Source organism: Rhynchophorus ferrugineus, unplaced genomic scaffold (assembly GCF_030347505.1).
Source record: "Rhynchophorus ferrugineus isolate W39M unplaced genomic scaffold, kcgeb_rfMv2 rfM6, whole genome shotgun sequence".
In the NCBI taxonomy this organism is placed as follows: domain Eukaryota; kingdom Metazoa; phylum Arthropoda; class Insecta; order Coleoptera; family Curculionidae; genus Rhynchophorus; species Rhynchophorus ferrugineus.
Window position 1 is genome coordinate 41,719,807 of NW_027472585.1, and position 17,014 is coordinate 41,736,820.

Below are 17,014 nucleotides of genomic sequence, written 5' to 3' on the forward strand. Positions count from 1 at the left end.
ATTGCTCTTTGGGCAAGTTTGGAAATGGAACTTAGTAGGCTGATAGGTCTGTAGTCAGAAGGTGATAACTTAGCTCCTTTTTTGGGGATAACTGCGATGAATGCATGTTTCCATGTGGATGGAAAGTGTTGCAGCCTCAGAATGGTGTTGATGATATTAGTTAGTTCGGCGAGCTGCTTGTAGGGAAGATTTTTGAGTTGGGCTATCGAAATATTATCGAAACCCGGGTCCCTCTTGTTCCGAATCTTGCTGATTATTTGCGTGAGTATTTTAGGAGTGACTTGAGAACGAACGGAGTTGGAATTCCTAATGATTTCGTCGTTCTCAGCAGCGTTTATATTTGTAGCAGGAGGGAGGCCTTCCATTTGGGCCTCATAGGTTTTAGCGAGGAGCTCGGCCTTTTCGTGGTCGGTGATTGCAAAAGTTCCTGTTTCCGCTGATGTTAGGGGGGGGGGGGGGGTATGACGTTTTGCGCCTTCCCCACGAGGCTTTTAGAGAGTCGCCAGGAAGTTGCGGGGCCATCCAGCCTTTGGTCCGCTAGAAATGAGTTCCATTTCTCGGATCGCCAGGCTTTAATGGATTCCTTCACTTCTCGTTTTACTCTGTTGGCCTCCCTTTTGTCTGCCGAGTTGAGGATGGCACGAGCTCTACGATATAGGCGATTTTTGTGTCGGATCTATGACTTGATGCCTTCAGGAACTGGCTCACTTTGGGAGTTTGAAAATGATGGAACTTCGAATGATGAATTCTGATAGGCGGACTGGATGTCTCGAGTTAGCTTCGACACGGCACGCTCGAGTTGGTCAGGTCGATCAATTTCCTGATATCTCTTCCAGCCGGTTTTCTTTCTGGCCTTGAAGCGAGGAATTTCGATTGCACAACAATCCCCGGGAGTTAATATAATCGGACGATGGTCCGAATGTAACTCGTCGAGAACTTGTACATGAGAAGGACGATTGATGTTCTGGAGAATGAAAAAAATCCAGAATGCGTGGAGTGCCCTGTTGTCCAATAGCGGGGTGATGGGTAGGCTCATCCGACAGGGCGAGACCAAGCCCTAAGTTTGCACTCAGTGCTGCGATATCGTTGCCTGCTCTATTTGCGTGCTCGCAATCCCACAGAGGCCTCATCATACCGCTTGTTCTTGCTACTTGATTCTGTTTAGCTCCTTAGAATAAACTAATAAATCATCGTTGCATCACTGGCATTAACTTTCAGAGTGTATATAAGAATACTGAAGAATGAGTGGTATTTAAGAGTCCAGGTAAGTATAAAACAACTATCAATATCAGATCGGTATAAAACTGACCCAAAAAGGAAGGGAATGTAAAATTGAGTACATTAAAATACCTGTAGATTATGACTTGGTTGAGTTATTTCTTGATATATTTAAGTGTAACTTAGAGGTACTGAAACATCGTAACATCAAGTTATTGAGTGTATGCTTTACGGGTATACTCAAATACTCCTAATACGTATACCGACATCATATGATACCATCAAAACCTTGACGTTATCTTGTATTTTGAGCAGAAAAAGACGAAAACGTTTTCTAGAAACATATTTATTTCACTTTACAATAACATCTTACAAGTTTAATTTTTACAATGCAAAATTAAGTAGCTAAAATATTTTACTTTTATTGTTACAGTGGGTTGAAATATAAAACCACTTTCTTAAAAATCAGATATATATAAAAAATAAAAATTGATTCCCTAAAAAAATAATTATAAAATTCTTAATCCAACGTTTTTAATTTAGGAAAAGGCACATTGTTACTTAAGATTTATTATGGCAGTATAGCTTTTAGGAATAATGGTAACTTTCAGATACACATATCTGTATATACAAAATAAATTACACAAACTTCTTTGGTACACAAGACATTTTCTTGGAAGAATTGTTAAGAACGAAAAAAAAAAGATTCAGTTAAGGCTCCAGGGCTATCTTTTTGAAACATTCGTCCGGTAGTGCTCTAACTATTTGTTCAACATTTTCGACGTCCTTCCTTAAATCCCTTATTCGTTCTTTGTAGTCGATAATACGAGTTTCTTGATCTCTCTCAATCTCTTTCAGTTCCGTTAGTTTCTTCTCTAACCCGACGGTGGTAATTTTTGCTTCGATCACCTGTATCTCTCTTTCCAAATGCGCCAGTTCTGTTTCGTTGATTTGTGGTGTTCCTTGAAGCTCAACGATGATGCTCTGTACATCGTCCAGCAGTTTGGTTACAGTGGAAGACACATCATCTGTGTCTTTCCTTGCTTTGCCGACCTGAAATGAAAAGAAAGCGTAAAAACGTAGATTCCGTGTGCTAGCAGCAATGAATATACCTTTTCTTTAGCTTTATCGAGTAAAGTGCTGTTGAACATATTGATATTTAAGAGCTCCTTAAGCTTGTTATCGGATTCCTCTACTTTCTCTTTCATCTTGTCTGCATCACTGCTCAACACCGTACTGTTATTATCCAGTTCTTTGGCTTTAACTAACAGGTCTTGTAACTAAAACAAATGTGAACTTATATTTCAGAAACTATTCGGATCTGGAGATAGGCAAGAAAATGTTTTTCTTATCTAGGTCCCACAGGAGAATCTTTCTGTCGACATTCAAAAGTTCAGGGCATGCATCATTAAAAGTTGTAGAAGGTGGACAATATTTTCAAGATTATTTTAAAGATTACCTCCTCTGAAGCAGCTTCGCCCAATTTTTTAGCGTCTACTGCTTTTTCCTCTGCTTGTTTAGCATGCTCGCTTGTACTACTTAGATCAACTTGTGCATTTTTTACCGATTCTTGCGTATCTCGAATAATTTCCTCTATAGCCGGGATAGTCTTTAAGGCCTTTTCAGCTTCCTCCTTTGATTTGTTAGTTGTTGTGTCGAAATCTGAAAAATAATCGAATGATGAAGGAGGTCCCGTACAGTATAGTTACCAACTGTTCTATTTTATTGTATAAATATCACAGATTAAAACAAAACCTCTGTATGAATTGGAGGAACTATTATTGAAATATATACTGTTGAAAACAATCGATAATAAATGTTATTAATAACTGAATACAACTTTTTGTATATGATACCTTTTAAATATTTATATTCTGCTTCAGCTTTGTTGAACGTTTCATTCCATCTATTGATGGTTTCATTTATGTTTGAGCTAGTCCCGTGAATAGTGTCCAGCAGCCCGTTGGCTTCCGATTCCTGATCGTCATACTTATCAATCAACACGGCACCAGCAACCGTTCTATTATCCACTATTTTCTTGAGCTCTTCACTGCAACATGACATTATCTAGTTAAAAGCGCCCGCGTCCAAACGCGACCGACGCCATACTTATTCTTAGATAACTCGTCGATCTTCTTCTGTAATTGGTCGGCATCCGATTGACTCTGTTCGGCACGTTTCTCCAGCGTCTCCAAATCGACATCGGGTATGACCAGACTGTTGACTTCGCTTAATAGTTTGACCGCTTCCTCCTTGACTTTTTTGGTCGTGTTGTTCAATTCTTCGGTCCATGCTTGAGCGCCTTTGAGTTTCTTCTCCGCCTCCAGAACGTCGTTCTTGAGTTTGCGCGTTTGTTCTTTGATGGGGTTCTATTAAATATACGAAAATGAATATGGAATTACGGCTTTTAACAATAATAACAATCATTCTTCGGAACACTTAAAAAAAGGCTGAATTGTTAAATGAAAAGGTACTGAACATTTCGCAGAGTAGCAGATTCATCAAAAAGAAGGCTTAAAGTAGTTCTGCTTCAGAACAGCACTTTTTTATGCCTTCATTTTTGTACGTCATTCCGTATACATCAAAGAAATATACAATAACTTGCAATTGATTCTTCACAAATTAAAATAGGACACAACGACATATGTTGTTGTTGAGAAAAAGCTGCCTTGCTGCTTATGTCTGTGGAATAGCAGAATTCGATAAAATCACGGGACCAAAAGTACTTGGCCGCAAAGTGAACTTAAATACTTAAACACATAAAGTTCGTTTCTCACCGCTACAAACAAAATTAGGAATGATGAAGCATTGAATTATTAAACTATAAATAAGTCGTCAAAAGAATGCTAAAAGTTTTTGGTCACCTGTTGAATGTAAAAGTACATTTTCTTCATTTGTAATTTCAATATTTTAAGGAAAATCTGAGAAATATGAGTGAAGATCAAGGCGAATGATTTTACTAGGACATTAAAGAGATTCGAAATCACCATTCGACAATTGACCAAGTGTACAGAGTAACAGCGGTTGTTGAAACGGCATTCGAAGAAAAGAAATACTGCCCTGCAACATTCCTGGACGTTTCCTTACTTACTGTCGACTGCTGAAATCATATGTTTTTGAAAGAACATTTAGGTCTCGCATAAAGGGGTATTCTCAAGATTTACGACTGTTTTCGCTGAAGTTCCACACGGTAGTCTTGGGACAACTCCTATGTCTGCTGTATACTGTTGATATCCCAACAACAAAAGAAACAGTACTTGGAACATTTTCACATGACACAGTTATTATGACAAAAGATGTATCTCTGTCCAAGGCTGTAGAAAAAGTACAAGTAGTGGTCAACAAGATCTACAAATGGAATAGGGACTGGAAAATACAGCTTAATAACTCCACATCTATCCATGTACGGTAAAATGACAAAAACCTAATTATATCACTTGACGGATACCCGATTCCTCAAGCAGAAACAGCTAAATACCTCGGAATACATCTGGATGGTAGTTTAAATTGAAAACATCATGTTAGACAAAAAGCAGAACAGATTAGACTCAAGCAACTGTACTGGTTAGTCGCTACTGCCTAGTACGGCTTAGTAAAATCAAAGAGATTGGTTTATCAGTCAATCATAAAGCCAATCTGGACCTATGGGGTGCAAATATGGGGTCGCACTAAAATATCAAACCAACTAATAATCTGACGTACCCAAAACAAAGTTCTATGAGTAATTACCAATGGTAGCCGGACTTTTGGCCCACCTTAGATTAGATAAGAAAATTTATATCTTTGATAGTTTAATTCAAATTGTCATGAAACGTGTCGTCCTCTGACAAAAAAAGAAGTCATTCTCTGATTCAGCACAATTAGAAACATAAAGATCACGTCACCTGTGTGATCTGAAATGAAACGTACCTGTCCGAGGTTGGCTTGTTTAGCTTGTTCCAGGGCCTCTATCGATTTCGTTTTGATTTCCTTAGCTTGCCCCACTAACTCGTCAGCTTCAACGTCTATTTCGTCAGCTAGTCGCCTGGCCTCCTGAGAAACCGCAGCCAACCCCCAAGATTGTTCTCCGATCAATTCGTTCTTTTTCTTAGCTTCTTCCAGTACTTTTCTAGCTTGATTCTCGAAACTCGCTTTAATATCATTAAATTCTAGTTCAAACTGTAATGAAAAAATAGGTTTCAGTTATGGTTATACTTTATAATACAGTAGTAGTGAAATTAAGGCGCGTTATGCTAAAAATGCTAGAATCTGAGGTAAATCAATCGCTCAAGGGGTTTTCCAGAACAAAGTCCTAAGAAGCATCGTAGGTGCACCCAGATATTACCGGACCATTTATTTACATCGAGATCTTCAGATACCGACTGTCAATCAAGAAATTAAAAGAATTGCAAAGAGACATGAGGAGAGACTTCACTCTCATGTTAATTTCGAAGTATTACAACTCTTGGACAACACCAAAACCGGACGCAGACTCAAAAGGACCAAACCATTTGAACTTGTGTAGTGTGTTGTAGTGTAGTGCAGTGAGGTGCATTAGAAAAAACTCAAAGTGTTAAAACAATTATTATTATGTTAGAGACTATGTAGGACTGATGAGTCCTATTAGATATATACCTAGATTTAAGCTATTATAAGGACAAATTGTAGGTTAGTCGGCAACGACTAGTAACAATGTATATAATTATAAAAAAAAAAAAAAAAAAAAAAAATCGCTCAAGGTCGCACCTTAATTGAATATCATCAATGTGAATACCGAAGAGAAACACTTAAGCATTCAGAAAGAAATCAGTAAGTACAGGGGATGAACAAAATAATACGAACGCCTAATATATAGTCTATCCAAAGAAGTTTTGTACATACATCATCAATATGTCTAATGTATTACCTGCCGCAATTTGTAAATTCGTTTTAGAATCACATATTTCCTTTTCATTTTATTCTAGTTAAAAAGAAACAAAATGCCGTGTGATAAGTTCGACCGTTCAACCGACCTAGCTTGTTAAAGTCGACCGGTTGTCAAACGTAAGCAAAATTCTTCAAAACAACAGTGATAAGATGTTATAAACCGGAAAACGTTATTTTAAATCGTTGCTTTTTCGTACTCTGAAAATTCCGAAGCCAGACAGAACAGATTACGTCTCTAATCAGTTACTTTGAACCTGAACGAGATAATGGAGCCTCTTGCCAGTAAAATTCGTTCGAGAGGTCAGTAATTCGTTAGGCAAGTGTTTTTATTGAAAATATTTTTAGCGTGTTGTACCTGCACTGAATAGTATGGACACGATCACTGAACTATTTCAAAAAATGAAAAATATAATCTTGAATTCACTGAAAAAAAAAAAAACGTCCTCATACGAAGCGGGTGAATCAAAATCAACTTGATGTCAGCTCTATTAGAGATTAAATATATGAAATGTATAAAAACAGCTAGTAGTTTTTCAATATATACTCAAAGGAAACTGTTAGTCTGAAAAGTATCGAAGAGGTCTAATAAAACTTCTGGATATTTTCTTAAAAGCGTATAATAAAATGAAGGAAGACTTATTATTTCAATTATATAGCTGCTAATAATTATAACTAATATTTTAAATAATTTAGCGTACATCTGACAGACGTACGCAAAATTCTTGAAAGCAATAGTAGATTTTAGATGTAGTATAATGTTAAAATAAATTATATTCGATAACATTTTTGTTGAATTATTTTATTTAGATTTGAATTTTCTTGTATGTCAAAGCCAAACTGAACTAAAACTCAGAGTTGATGCGGCAACATTGTAATGTTTCGATATCACAAATATCTACGACGCATTGCTAAAAAAACTTTGAATAGACTATATTGCCCTTCATGCTGGAAACAGGAATGTTTAATAACACCTTCGGTTTGAATGATCACTGAATAAATGTTAGATAGATTGGAAATTAACAGCTTAGTTATTCGCTTGAATGAAACTTTCTGAATATAATATGATTCAATGCTGCCAAATGCAATTTCTAAGACAGAGTAAGGAAACAAGTGAAGGTGAGTATATAATTAATATACGATAACTGTAGGAAATGTTATTGCGGTACGTAAAAGATACAGATATGAACAAATACGTGTGAAAATATTCAGAATATATATTATTATTTGGTTGAAATGTGTCAGGAGAGAAAGAATGGTAACTTTTTTGTAGATATGGCAAATGTATTAAGGGGAATGCAGTGGAATTCTAGCAGCTAAATCTAGGAGGTTTGACAAATTTGACTAATTAACTCAGTAATTGTAAGTGAAGTTTTTGCCATGTTATAAAATGAATATTTTGGTAGCCCTGTCAAATACATTTCTATCTGTATCTTCAAATTATTTCAAGTAGAATAAATTTTTTTTTTTTTTTATTACTCTTCGTGAGTCCACAATCTGCCCTATTGGCAATAAGTATTTCTTATGTCTATATTATATATACATGGCACGTAGAAAATCACTTCATTAAGCAATCTTCTATATAAAATATTATCTTAATTAATTAGTCTTATTCTAATGCTTATTCTAAACTCTACATATGTCCAGTAATCAGATCAGGTGGTGTTAAACGTTTTAGTCTACGCACTTCACTATCACGTCGCATATTTAGCTGATTAGCGAGTACATTGGGATGCACTAACACTCTTTCGAAGTACTTCACACAAACACGTTGGATTACACTCGTTATAGGTTCTAGAGGAATATCGCGTTGTATCACTTTATTTGAAATATAGTACGGAGCATCAACAATGGCACGCAACACCTTATTTTGGAACCGTTGAATGATGGATATATTAGATTTGCTAGCGGTACCCCATAGTTGAATTCCATATGTCCAAATAGGCTTGAGTATAGACTCATACAGCAATACCTTGTTATCTAATGATAACTTGGATTTGCGCCCAATGAGCCAATACATTTGATATAATTTTAGTCCTAGTTGTTTCCGTTTAGAGAGTATGTGCTTCTTCCAGGTTAGGCGTCGATCTAAATGCATACCAAGATATTTAACATGCTCTGCTTGGGGGAGTTGACGATGATTGATATTTACTGGTGGACATGTTCTTCTACGCAGGGTAAACGTTATATGCGTGGATATTTTGATTCATTGGCTTTAATGCGCCATGTCTTCAACCATAATTGTATTTGCTCCAGGTGGGTTTGTAGGTTTATTGATGCTGTGACTGGATCTTCGTGGGATGCTAAGATTGCTGTATCGTCTGCATATGTTGCCACAGTAGTTATTTTTGTGGTGGGCAGATCAGCCGTATACAGAAGATACAGTACTGGACCCAGTACACTACCTTGCGGAACTCCTGAATATATGGGATTTAATTCGGTATGTTCATCGCCTTGATTTACAATAAAATGTCTGTCAGTGAGATACGATTTTAGTAGCTGATAGTCCGGATGAGGGAGAAGTTTCTTTAGTTTAACCTGCAAGCCCGTATGCCATACTTTGTCAAAAGCCTGAGATATGTCTAGGAAAGCAGCCGAACAATATCTTTTGGCATTTAGGTCAGCGTTTATTTGGTTTACAAGTCTATGCACTTGTTAAGTAGAATAAAATGAGAAGGAAAATATTATCATATTCTAAAACAAATTTGCAAATTGCGACAGACAATAAATTAAACATCCTGATGACGTATGTATAAAAAAGTTTGAATAGACTACATAGATATGTTGTTCATTTCCCTGCAGTCTGGTATTTGCATGTGTTCAGCGACATCTTTTGATAAAAAGGCGAAAAGATTTTTTTTATATTAGCCCTATTAGAAATATATAACGGCCAGAAATATCGATATCGGTATTTTTTTCAGCCGATATTTTTCGATATTTTTTAAAAAATATTTCTTAAACAATATAAAATCGGTACTTAATTTTAAAAGTATATTTTAGTACTTAATTTTGAAATAATTTGTAAAATATCACTGTTACTGCAAAAAAATATCGATATTTATTAAAAATTATCAAAAGCGAAATGTTTTTCGGCGACATCGTCATTCAAATGGTCCAATAACGCTATGTAATAGTCGCTATTGATGATCCTTCCTTTTTCAAGGTAGTTAATGAAAATTATACCATGAGCATCCCAAAATAGAGACGCCATAACCTTGCCAGCTGTTGCATATTCCCACGTTTTGGAGCGGGTTGATCGTATGCAGTCCACTCGGATGACTTTCGATCGGACTTCGGAGTGAAATGATGGAACCATGTTTCATCCATTGTCACATATCGACGCAAAAACTCGTATTTATTAGGCTTGACCATCTTCAAACACTGTTCCAAATCATCAAGTTGTCGTTGTTTTTGGTCAAAAAGGAGCTCGCACGGCACCCACTTTGCACAGAGCTTTCTCATGCCCAAATATTCGTGAATGACATGATGACACATTCAGTAGATATCTTTAGAGTGTTTGCTATTTCATTCAGTTTCAATTTACGGTAATTCAAAATCATTTTGTGGATTTTTTAAATGTTTTCGCCGGTAACAATCTCTTATGGGCGTCCACTGCCTTCACCGTCCTCGGTGATCATTTCACCACGTCTAAACTTAGCATACCAATCCTTGATGGTTGATTTTCCTGGGGCAGTGTCCGGAAACTCGGCATTAAGCCAAGTGTTTGCTTCAACTGTATTTTTTTCCTTCAAGAAGCAATATTTTACCAACACGCGAAATTCCTTTTTATCAATTTTTTTCACAATAACAAAAGTTGCTTCACTCGAAATACTATAATTCACAAACTAATGATACGACAGCTGACAAATTTATACACGCAACTTTTGAGGGTTAGGGCTAACTAAAAAACATATGGATTTAATTCTAGTAGTGCCATCTATGTGTCAGGCTGGAGAGTTTTCAATTGACATGGTACTGAATAATTAATTTTTTTTTTACTCTTTGTGATTCCACAATCTGCCCTATAGGCAATAAGTATTTCTTATGTCTATATTATATTTACATGGCATGCAGAAAATCACTTCATTAAGCGATCTTCTGTATAAAATATTAGAATAATTAAATAGTACTAAAAGGAAAATTGCTGTTTTATCTAGAGGAATGTTAAAATCATAGAGTTTATATCTAATTGCTACCTAATATATTGTTAATAAAGCAATCAAAACGAATTTCAAATTAAATACGTACCGATTCTAAAACTTCTTCGCTGTTTTTGTTGTTCCTGTCGGCATCATCGTTCTTCCGCTCGATTATAGCAATGTTCTCATTGACGCTGTCCAATACCCGGGCGACTTCTCCAGAGCGGCGTTTGATGTCTTCGACGTGGCGAGTGATACTCTCATTTCCCGTGGCCCTCTTAACATCGTCGTAGAACACACTGATGTCCTCTTGGAGCACGGACAGTTCCTTGGGGAAATCCTTATCGGTGATGACGGTAGGTCTGCTCTCGATGCCGGCTATAATCTCGTTCAGGTAGTAGAGTTTGTCTTTGTGCTCGTTGTGGGCCTTTTGAACCAAATTGTAGCAGTCGGGACAGTCGAGACATCCTCTCTGACGGTCGTATTTGTTCTCCTTGCATCGATCACACCTTCGTCCTTCGACGTTGGAGCGACAAGGACACTGTCCCGAAGGGTCACACTGGAAGTCTTTGGATCCAATGTAGTCGCAATCACAATCTCGACAGCCTTCGTTAGAAAATCCATATTTCCTGGCTTCGCAGTGATCGCATCTCAATCTGGAAGGAAGACATTTTGATCTACTTATCTTTCTCTGTATATTAATGGGCTTAGCGAAAATTTTGCCTCTATTTTTGAAGACAACATAAGAACAGAAGAATTTTTAGTCCTGAACTTTTTGTATAATATGCGCTACAAATAAGTAAATACCTATAGTCTATTTAAAGTTTATTTGTAACGTATTGTATTTGTTTAATTATACAGTCACAATAGTTTATAGGTTAGAGTTATAACCTCTTATCACTGGGCTTTGACAGGCTCATTAATTTACCTGTTCGAACTAAACAGACAGCATTGTATCTCCTGATTCTAAAACGAATTTACCAATTGCGGCAGGCAGCAATTGTATTAAATATCTTGATGACGTATATACAAATAAACTTTGAATATACCATATTTATAAATTATAATCTTGAAATATACATATATTTTACAAGAACTGGCAACATGGCAGAATCGAATTATAGTGCACGTGCCAGGCGTCCCTATGAGTGGATTCTTGTATATCAAAATTACTTTTTTATCAACATAATATAACATAACCTTACCCGATTATTCCAGATTTACAGTAACACTGTCCCGTAATGATATCGCAGGTCTGATTATAAGACCCAATAGGATCACAGTTGCAATTCTCGCAGCCAGCTTCGCTACCCAAATTATAGAAACCGTCTTCGCACATATCGCAGTTTTGTCCGATCACGTGGGGCTTACACTGGCAATCTCCGGTGTTCTGATCACAGATCGGTTCCCTGTTCGAATCCACTTCCGAACCCGGAGGATGACACTGGCACCGTTTACAATCGCCTTTGGGAAGTTTCAAAGCATTTCCGTAAAATCCTAGGAAAAGACAACATGAAATTACTTTTTATTTTCTAGAAAGTTATTCCGACATTATAATACTATATACTAAGTAAATCTCAAACAAGTTGTTTTCATTACAAGGCAAGGCGAGAAGCAGTATAGTGAGACCTCTGTATCTCTGGAATTTCGTATTTATTGACAAACGGATGTACAGAAGTAAACTCTTTAACTACTGTCTCTAATTATCCGATCAGTTTGAAGTCAATGCAGGACCCAAACAACATAAAAATAATAATATAATTTTGTGGCATATACACAATATTAAATTACGAACAAAACAAATCTTGTTGCTCTTACCGAGTTTAAACTGTTCACTAGGTAGTACTTAAAATAATATTGTAAATAGAAAAATAGGTTTAGGTAGGTATTAAGCTAAATTGTGTGTATATAGTAGAAGATAAAATACGTGTAGTAGATTGGTTAAATAAGGTTTTTGTTTATTTTTATTTAGTTATTACAACGATTATCATATACATATTTTATTTTAAACGTCTTTGTTGTGTGTTAAAAATTAAGTTTGATTATTTATCACCTCTTAGTAAGTGCCTTATTTATTTTTTGAAGTCGGTTCAATGTTTTTGCTTAAAATAGTTTATTAATTATATTTTGGAGAAGTTATTTTTTAATTTGTAGTTTTTTACTTTATAATATGTTAGAACCGATTGTGTAGAATCGATTTGGTGAAGGTGTTTGGGCAATTAAAACACTGGATTCAACTGAGTCACTCTCTATTTATTTCGACAAACATCTCGGTCAAAGCCCCAACATAGAATGAATCAAGATGGCGGGATCTTCATCCTGTCCGGATGGCATTAGTACGAGCATGCGCCGTTGCGTTTATTATAATTTACAGGAAACTACTTTAATATCGACTATGCAACCGTATATACATCGTCAGAGGACGTCAGGTGTAAGCGCATCCAACCAATTATTTATATATCCAACAAATATTTAAGGTAATAATAATGTACAATTAGAAGTCAGAATCGGTTGTCAGATTATATATTATTTATTGATGTGTAACATAGAATAAAGAAATTTAGAAGTGAAAGGTATATGGAAAAATCGGGTCCCACGTTTAAGCTTTCCGGAATCGCCATTACGCGGCCAAATGTAAATGAAAAATGCAACAGCTATATGTGTGTTTCCCTTTCGTTCGTCTTGGGTATTAATAATTCTAACCTAAGCAGTTAACGGACATTTTACGGTAATATAATTTGTGTTGTTTATTTACAAGTTTTTCGGTATGTGTTTTTATATATATTTAACAATTACTTTAGATTATTCTGTGTATTTTAATTTATTAGTGTAATAAAAAGAATGCCTTAAGAGGATCTCTTATGATCTCCTATGTAGGTCCAGGAAAGTTTCTAATCATTTTAAAGATGAAGACTATAGATCAAAATGTGGAAAGCCATGGCTGAAACAAGATGTAATTCCTACTAGTAATTTAAATAGTAAGTATATTGTTCAACAATAATAATTTATTGCATTGAAATAATTAAGCAATATTTATTGAGATTCTTTACCTTTACTACAAGACAAGGAACATATGCCCCCAATGGTAATATTAAATCATATAAGTTTTTTGAGGCTGATAGATATATAGGAGATTCTTCTACCCCAACAAGACCCAGAAGTAAGTATATAATAAGAAACTTATGTTTATTATTAGAGAATGGAGGTTCTAACTTGAAATGTATATGTTTATTTACAGATAACTCAGCCTGTCCCATTAGTTTCGTTTCAGGTTGGATGAAAAATTACTGACTTTATCCTTATTGAAATGCAGTGGCAGAGGATATAAACAGTTATCGAAGATATTCTGCTTGCCTTCTAGAAGAACATTAATACAGATACTGAATAAGGTTCCTTTTTGCTACTGGAGCAGTAACCTCTAATTTTGGTCGTTAGTTCAGAAACTTGACTGTATAGACCGAACTACAGTTGTCATATTTGATAAAATGTACCTCAATTTAGGTAGGTTGTTAATTTAGTTGATTCTAAAAAATAATACAGCAGAACCATTTATAGTTATATTATTTTATTTTAATGTTTGTTTTAAATATTAGAGAGAAGATAATATCAGTGATAATACCAGAGAAGATAGTATCATATAGTTAAGAATAAATACACTATACAAGTTCGTGTGGTTTGGTTCCCTCTAATCTTCTGATTTTCTGCGTATTGACCAGTAGCTACATTGCTTCCACGTTGCTGTGATTTAGCAAGCTTATTTCATATTTTAAGGGCGAAATCTTGAATTACTTCGTATATCCATTTGATTTCACCGTGCAGCTCTTCGTTTGTTACGTAGCGATAAGGATTGGAAAAAATCGTGGAACTTTGTTTTCACTGCGTTGGATTATTAGTTGGTTTGATGTTTTAGTGGAACCCCATATTTGCACCTCATAGTTCCTTTATGATTGACTGATAACCAATCTCTGATTTTAGGTCAAGTTAAGAGTATCTTCCGACTAACCACTACAGTTGCTTGAGTCTAATCTGCTCTGCTTTTTGTCTAACATGACGTTTTCAATTTAAACTACCATCGAGATGTATTCCGAGGTATTTAGCTGATTCTGCTTGAGGAATCGTGTATCCATCAAGTGACATAATTAGGTTTTCGTCATATCACGGCAACACAAAATCAACATGGTCATATTTGAAGCCGTTAAGTTTTATTTTCCAATCTCTAGTCCACTTTAGTTAGGTGTTATTGACTGCTATTTATACTGTTTCTACAGCGTTAGGCAGAGATATATCTTTTTTCTTTGTTCTTGCGGTATAAGCAGTATGAAGCGGATACAGGAGTGGTCCTAAGACACTACCCTGGGCAACTCCCACCGAAATAGGTTTAAGTGTTGAGAATGCCCCTTTATGCGAGATTCTAAATTTTATTTCGAAAATATATGATTTCGGTAATCGGCAGTAATTCCGCGGAAGAAATTTGCTAATATTATAGATTAATCCCAAATACTATACCCGGTCAAAAGCTTGTCCAGGAATATTGCAGGACACTATTTGTTTTTCTCGAATAAAAAAAAAAATTTTCTCCGATGTATCGACGTTATTTAAAATATCGATATTTTTGTCCGCAGCCGACATCCCTAACCGACAAGGCGCAATTATCATTATTTCCTCGCTGTTCTTAAAGATTAAAACTTACCTGGTAGACAAACTTCACATCGGGATCCACCCGTATTGTGAATACACTTGAGACATTCTCCGTTTGTAGAATTGCAATTTCCTACTGCGTTCGTATCAATGTTTTCGTTACAATCGCACAATTGACACGGAGTTTTTGGTCCGAAACGTCCTTGCGGATCGCCAAAATATCCATCAGCGCAAATACCACATCTGGCGCCGGTGTATCCAGACGGACATTCTATACATATAGGCATTTCGTCGTCAAATTGTATGCACGCTCCACCATCCGGACAGTTACACGGCAGACAATCGTTTGGAGTACCTGTTAAAAAAATGAATCAAAGTAATAATTATCCACTTAAGACGGACGGATTTGAATACCAGCCAAGGCGTTTCCGTAATATCCCCTGGCACAAAATTCGCAGTTATCCCCGGAGGTCTTATGTTGGCAAATACACTTTCCGCTATCCGAATCACAAATATCAGCGTGACCGTTACACTCGCAGGGAACACAACTGGAGAACGGTCCTCCGGGAACTAGCGAATGACGATATCCAGGTGCACAGGACTCGCAAAACTGACCAACATAACCTGCAACGAGATAAGGGTAATACGAGGGTCACTATTTATATTTCGGGAATTGGCAACACTGTTGTCATGTGAGTCCAGCTGACGGTTCCATCGTAAAGTTTGATATTACTGACATATACGCACTCGAAAAATTTTATCGCACGGACGTTATTTGTTAATTTTATATTTAGTTGAAAGTTTCGTCTCGGCAAAAAATGGAACTGAATCGTGAACATTTTTGACGAGGATGATCACAACAAGAGTGCATCAATCAACTTAATTTGATTTAACGATGAAGCTCAATAAAAAACCACCGTGTATCGCTGGTTTAGTGAATTCAATCGTGACAGTTCACTGTCCGACGAGTTTCGTGAAGGTCGTCGAAAATCGGCTGTTGTGCCAGAAAACATCGATGCTGTGTGCGAAATGATTAAGCAAGATCGTCATCTCACCTATTGTGAGATTGAGGTATCCCTAAGCATTAGTTCCACCAGCATATATGCGATTTTACATGAACACTTAGCTGTGCGAAAGTTATGTTCGCGTTGGATCCCAATTTGACAATCGCTCGAAAAAGGCTCGTGTTGATTGGTGCAAATAAATGCTTAAGAAATTCAATCGGGGTGCTTCGAAAGACGTTTATAAAATCGTGACAGCAGTCGACTGTACGGGTGTTCCAAGATGAACCAAATCGAAGTAGTTCGTGCATGAAGCACGAAAATGGTGGCCTGTTTTTTCGGGAAAACTGGTCATATTGCAACAGTGCGTCTAGATCGATCGTATAATAGTAAATTCTGATTAGTACACAACCATTTGTTTGCCAGAAGTCTTCAGTGAAATAAGGAAAACAAACAAGAGACGCCGGATTGTTCTTCATCATGACAATTCGAGCTTTCACACATCGGCTCAAACAAGATACTATTTGGGCACTCAAAACATCGAATTGATGGGTCATCCACCGTACAGTCCCGATTTGGCACCCAATGACATCTTTTTGTTCCCATCCGTGAAAAATAAACTACGTGGTCAACGATTTTCATCGCCCGAAGAAGCTATTGAAGCGTTCAAAAATCATGTTTTGAAGATACATATCTCATTCGGAATGGAATAAATGCTTTGAAAATTGATTTAAGCGTATGCAAAAGTGTATCGATCATCGTGGCGAGTACTTTGAAAAACAATAAAAATATATTCGCAGCTTAACTAATTGTTTTTTTCCTATTCCCGAAATATAAATAGTGACCCTCGTAGAATGAGCTTAAATTACCTATAGGACATTCGCAGAATTCCACCCATAAAGCTGACTCGCCGGCACCACCTCTGAGGGCCGTCTCCAGCTTAATATCCTCCAGGAATCCCGTTCCAGGTGACGAGTACGTTCCCCTGATTTTGATCGAGGTTAAATTGGTCAATAGAGAAATAAAATCTCTGGAATGGAGACGCGGTTGCCAATTGTAGTAGGGGTTTTCGTGTAGCCGAAAAACGTAAGTTTGAGGCTAAAGCGACAGTCATTA

At 36.5% G+C, this 17,014-nt stretch overlaps 1 protein-coding gene and 1 long non-coding RNA gene across 3 annotated transcripts in view; one reads left to right on the top strand and one right to left on the bottom strand.

The window, feature by feature from the left end:
* Window positions 1-1,548: 1,548 nt before the first annotated feature.
* Window positions 1,549-17,014, bottom strand: part of LOC143197918 (laminin subunit gamma-1) — a 52,041-nt gene continuing 36,575 nt past the window's right edge. For both annotated transcript variants that reach the window (XM_076406741.1, XM_076406742.1), the window contains 11 exons: window positions 16,768-16,996; window positions 15,312-15,521; window positions 14,950-15,252; window positions 11,465-11,756; window positions 10,369-10,915; window positions 5,128-5,376; window positions 3,328-3,587; window positions 3,075-3,268; window positions 2,678-2,880; window positions 2,331-2,498; window positions 1,549-2,271 (listed from right to left, as the gene is read on the bottom strand). In XM_076406741.1, coding sequence (XP_076262856.1) covers window positions 1,930-2,271; window positions 2,331-2,498; window positions 2,678-2,880; window positions 3,075-3,268; window positions 3,328-3,587; window positions 5,128-5,376; window positions 10,369-10,915; window positions 11,465-11,756; window positions 14,950-15,252; window positions 15,312-15,521; window positions 16,768-16,996 — 2,997 coding nt within the window. In that variant the 3' untranslated portion in view covers window positions 1,549-1,929. The remainder of the gene's footprint in view (window positions 2,272-2,330; window positions 2,499-2,677; window positions 2,881-3,074; window positions 3,269-3,327; window positions 3,588-5,127; window positions 5,377-10,368; window positions 10,916-11,464; window positions 11,757-14,949; window positions 15,253-15,311; window positions 15,522-16,767; window positions 16,997-17,014) is intronic.
* On the top strand, window positions 12,905-13,681 carry LOC143198277 (uncharacterized). Its single transcript, XR_013006190.1, has 3 exons — window positions 12,905-12,919; window positions 13,287-13,419; window positions 13,498-13,681. It is a non-coding gene; the product is annotated as an uncharacterized LOC143198277 (long non-coding RNA).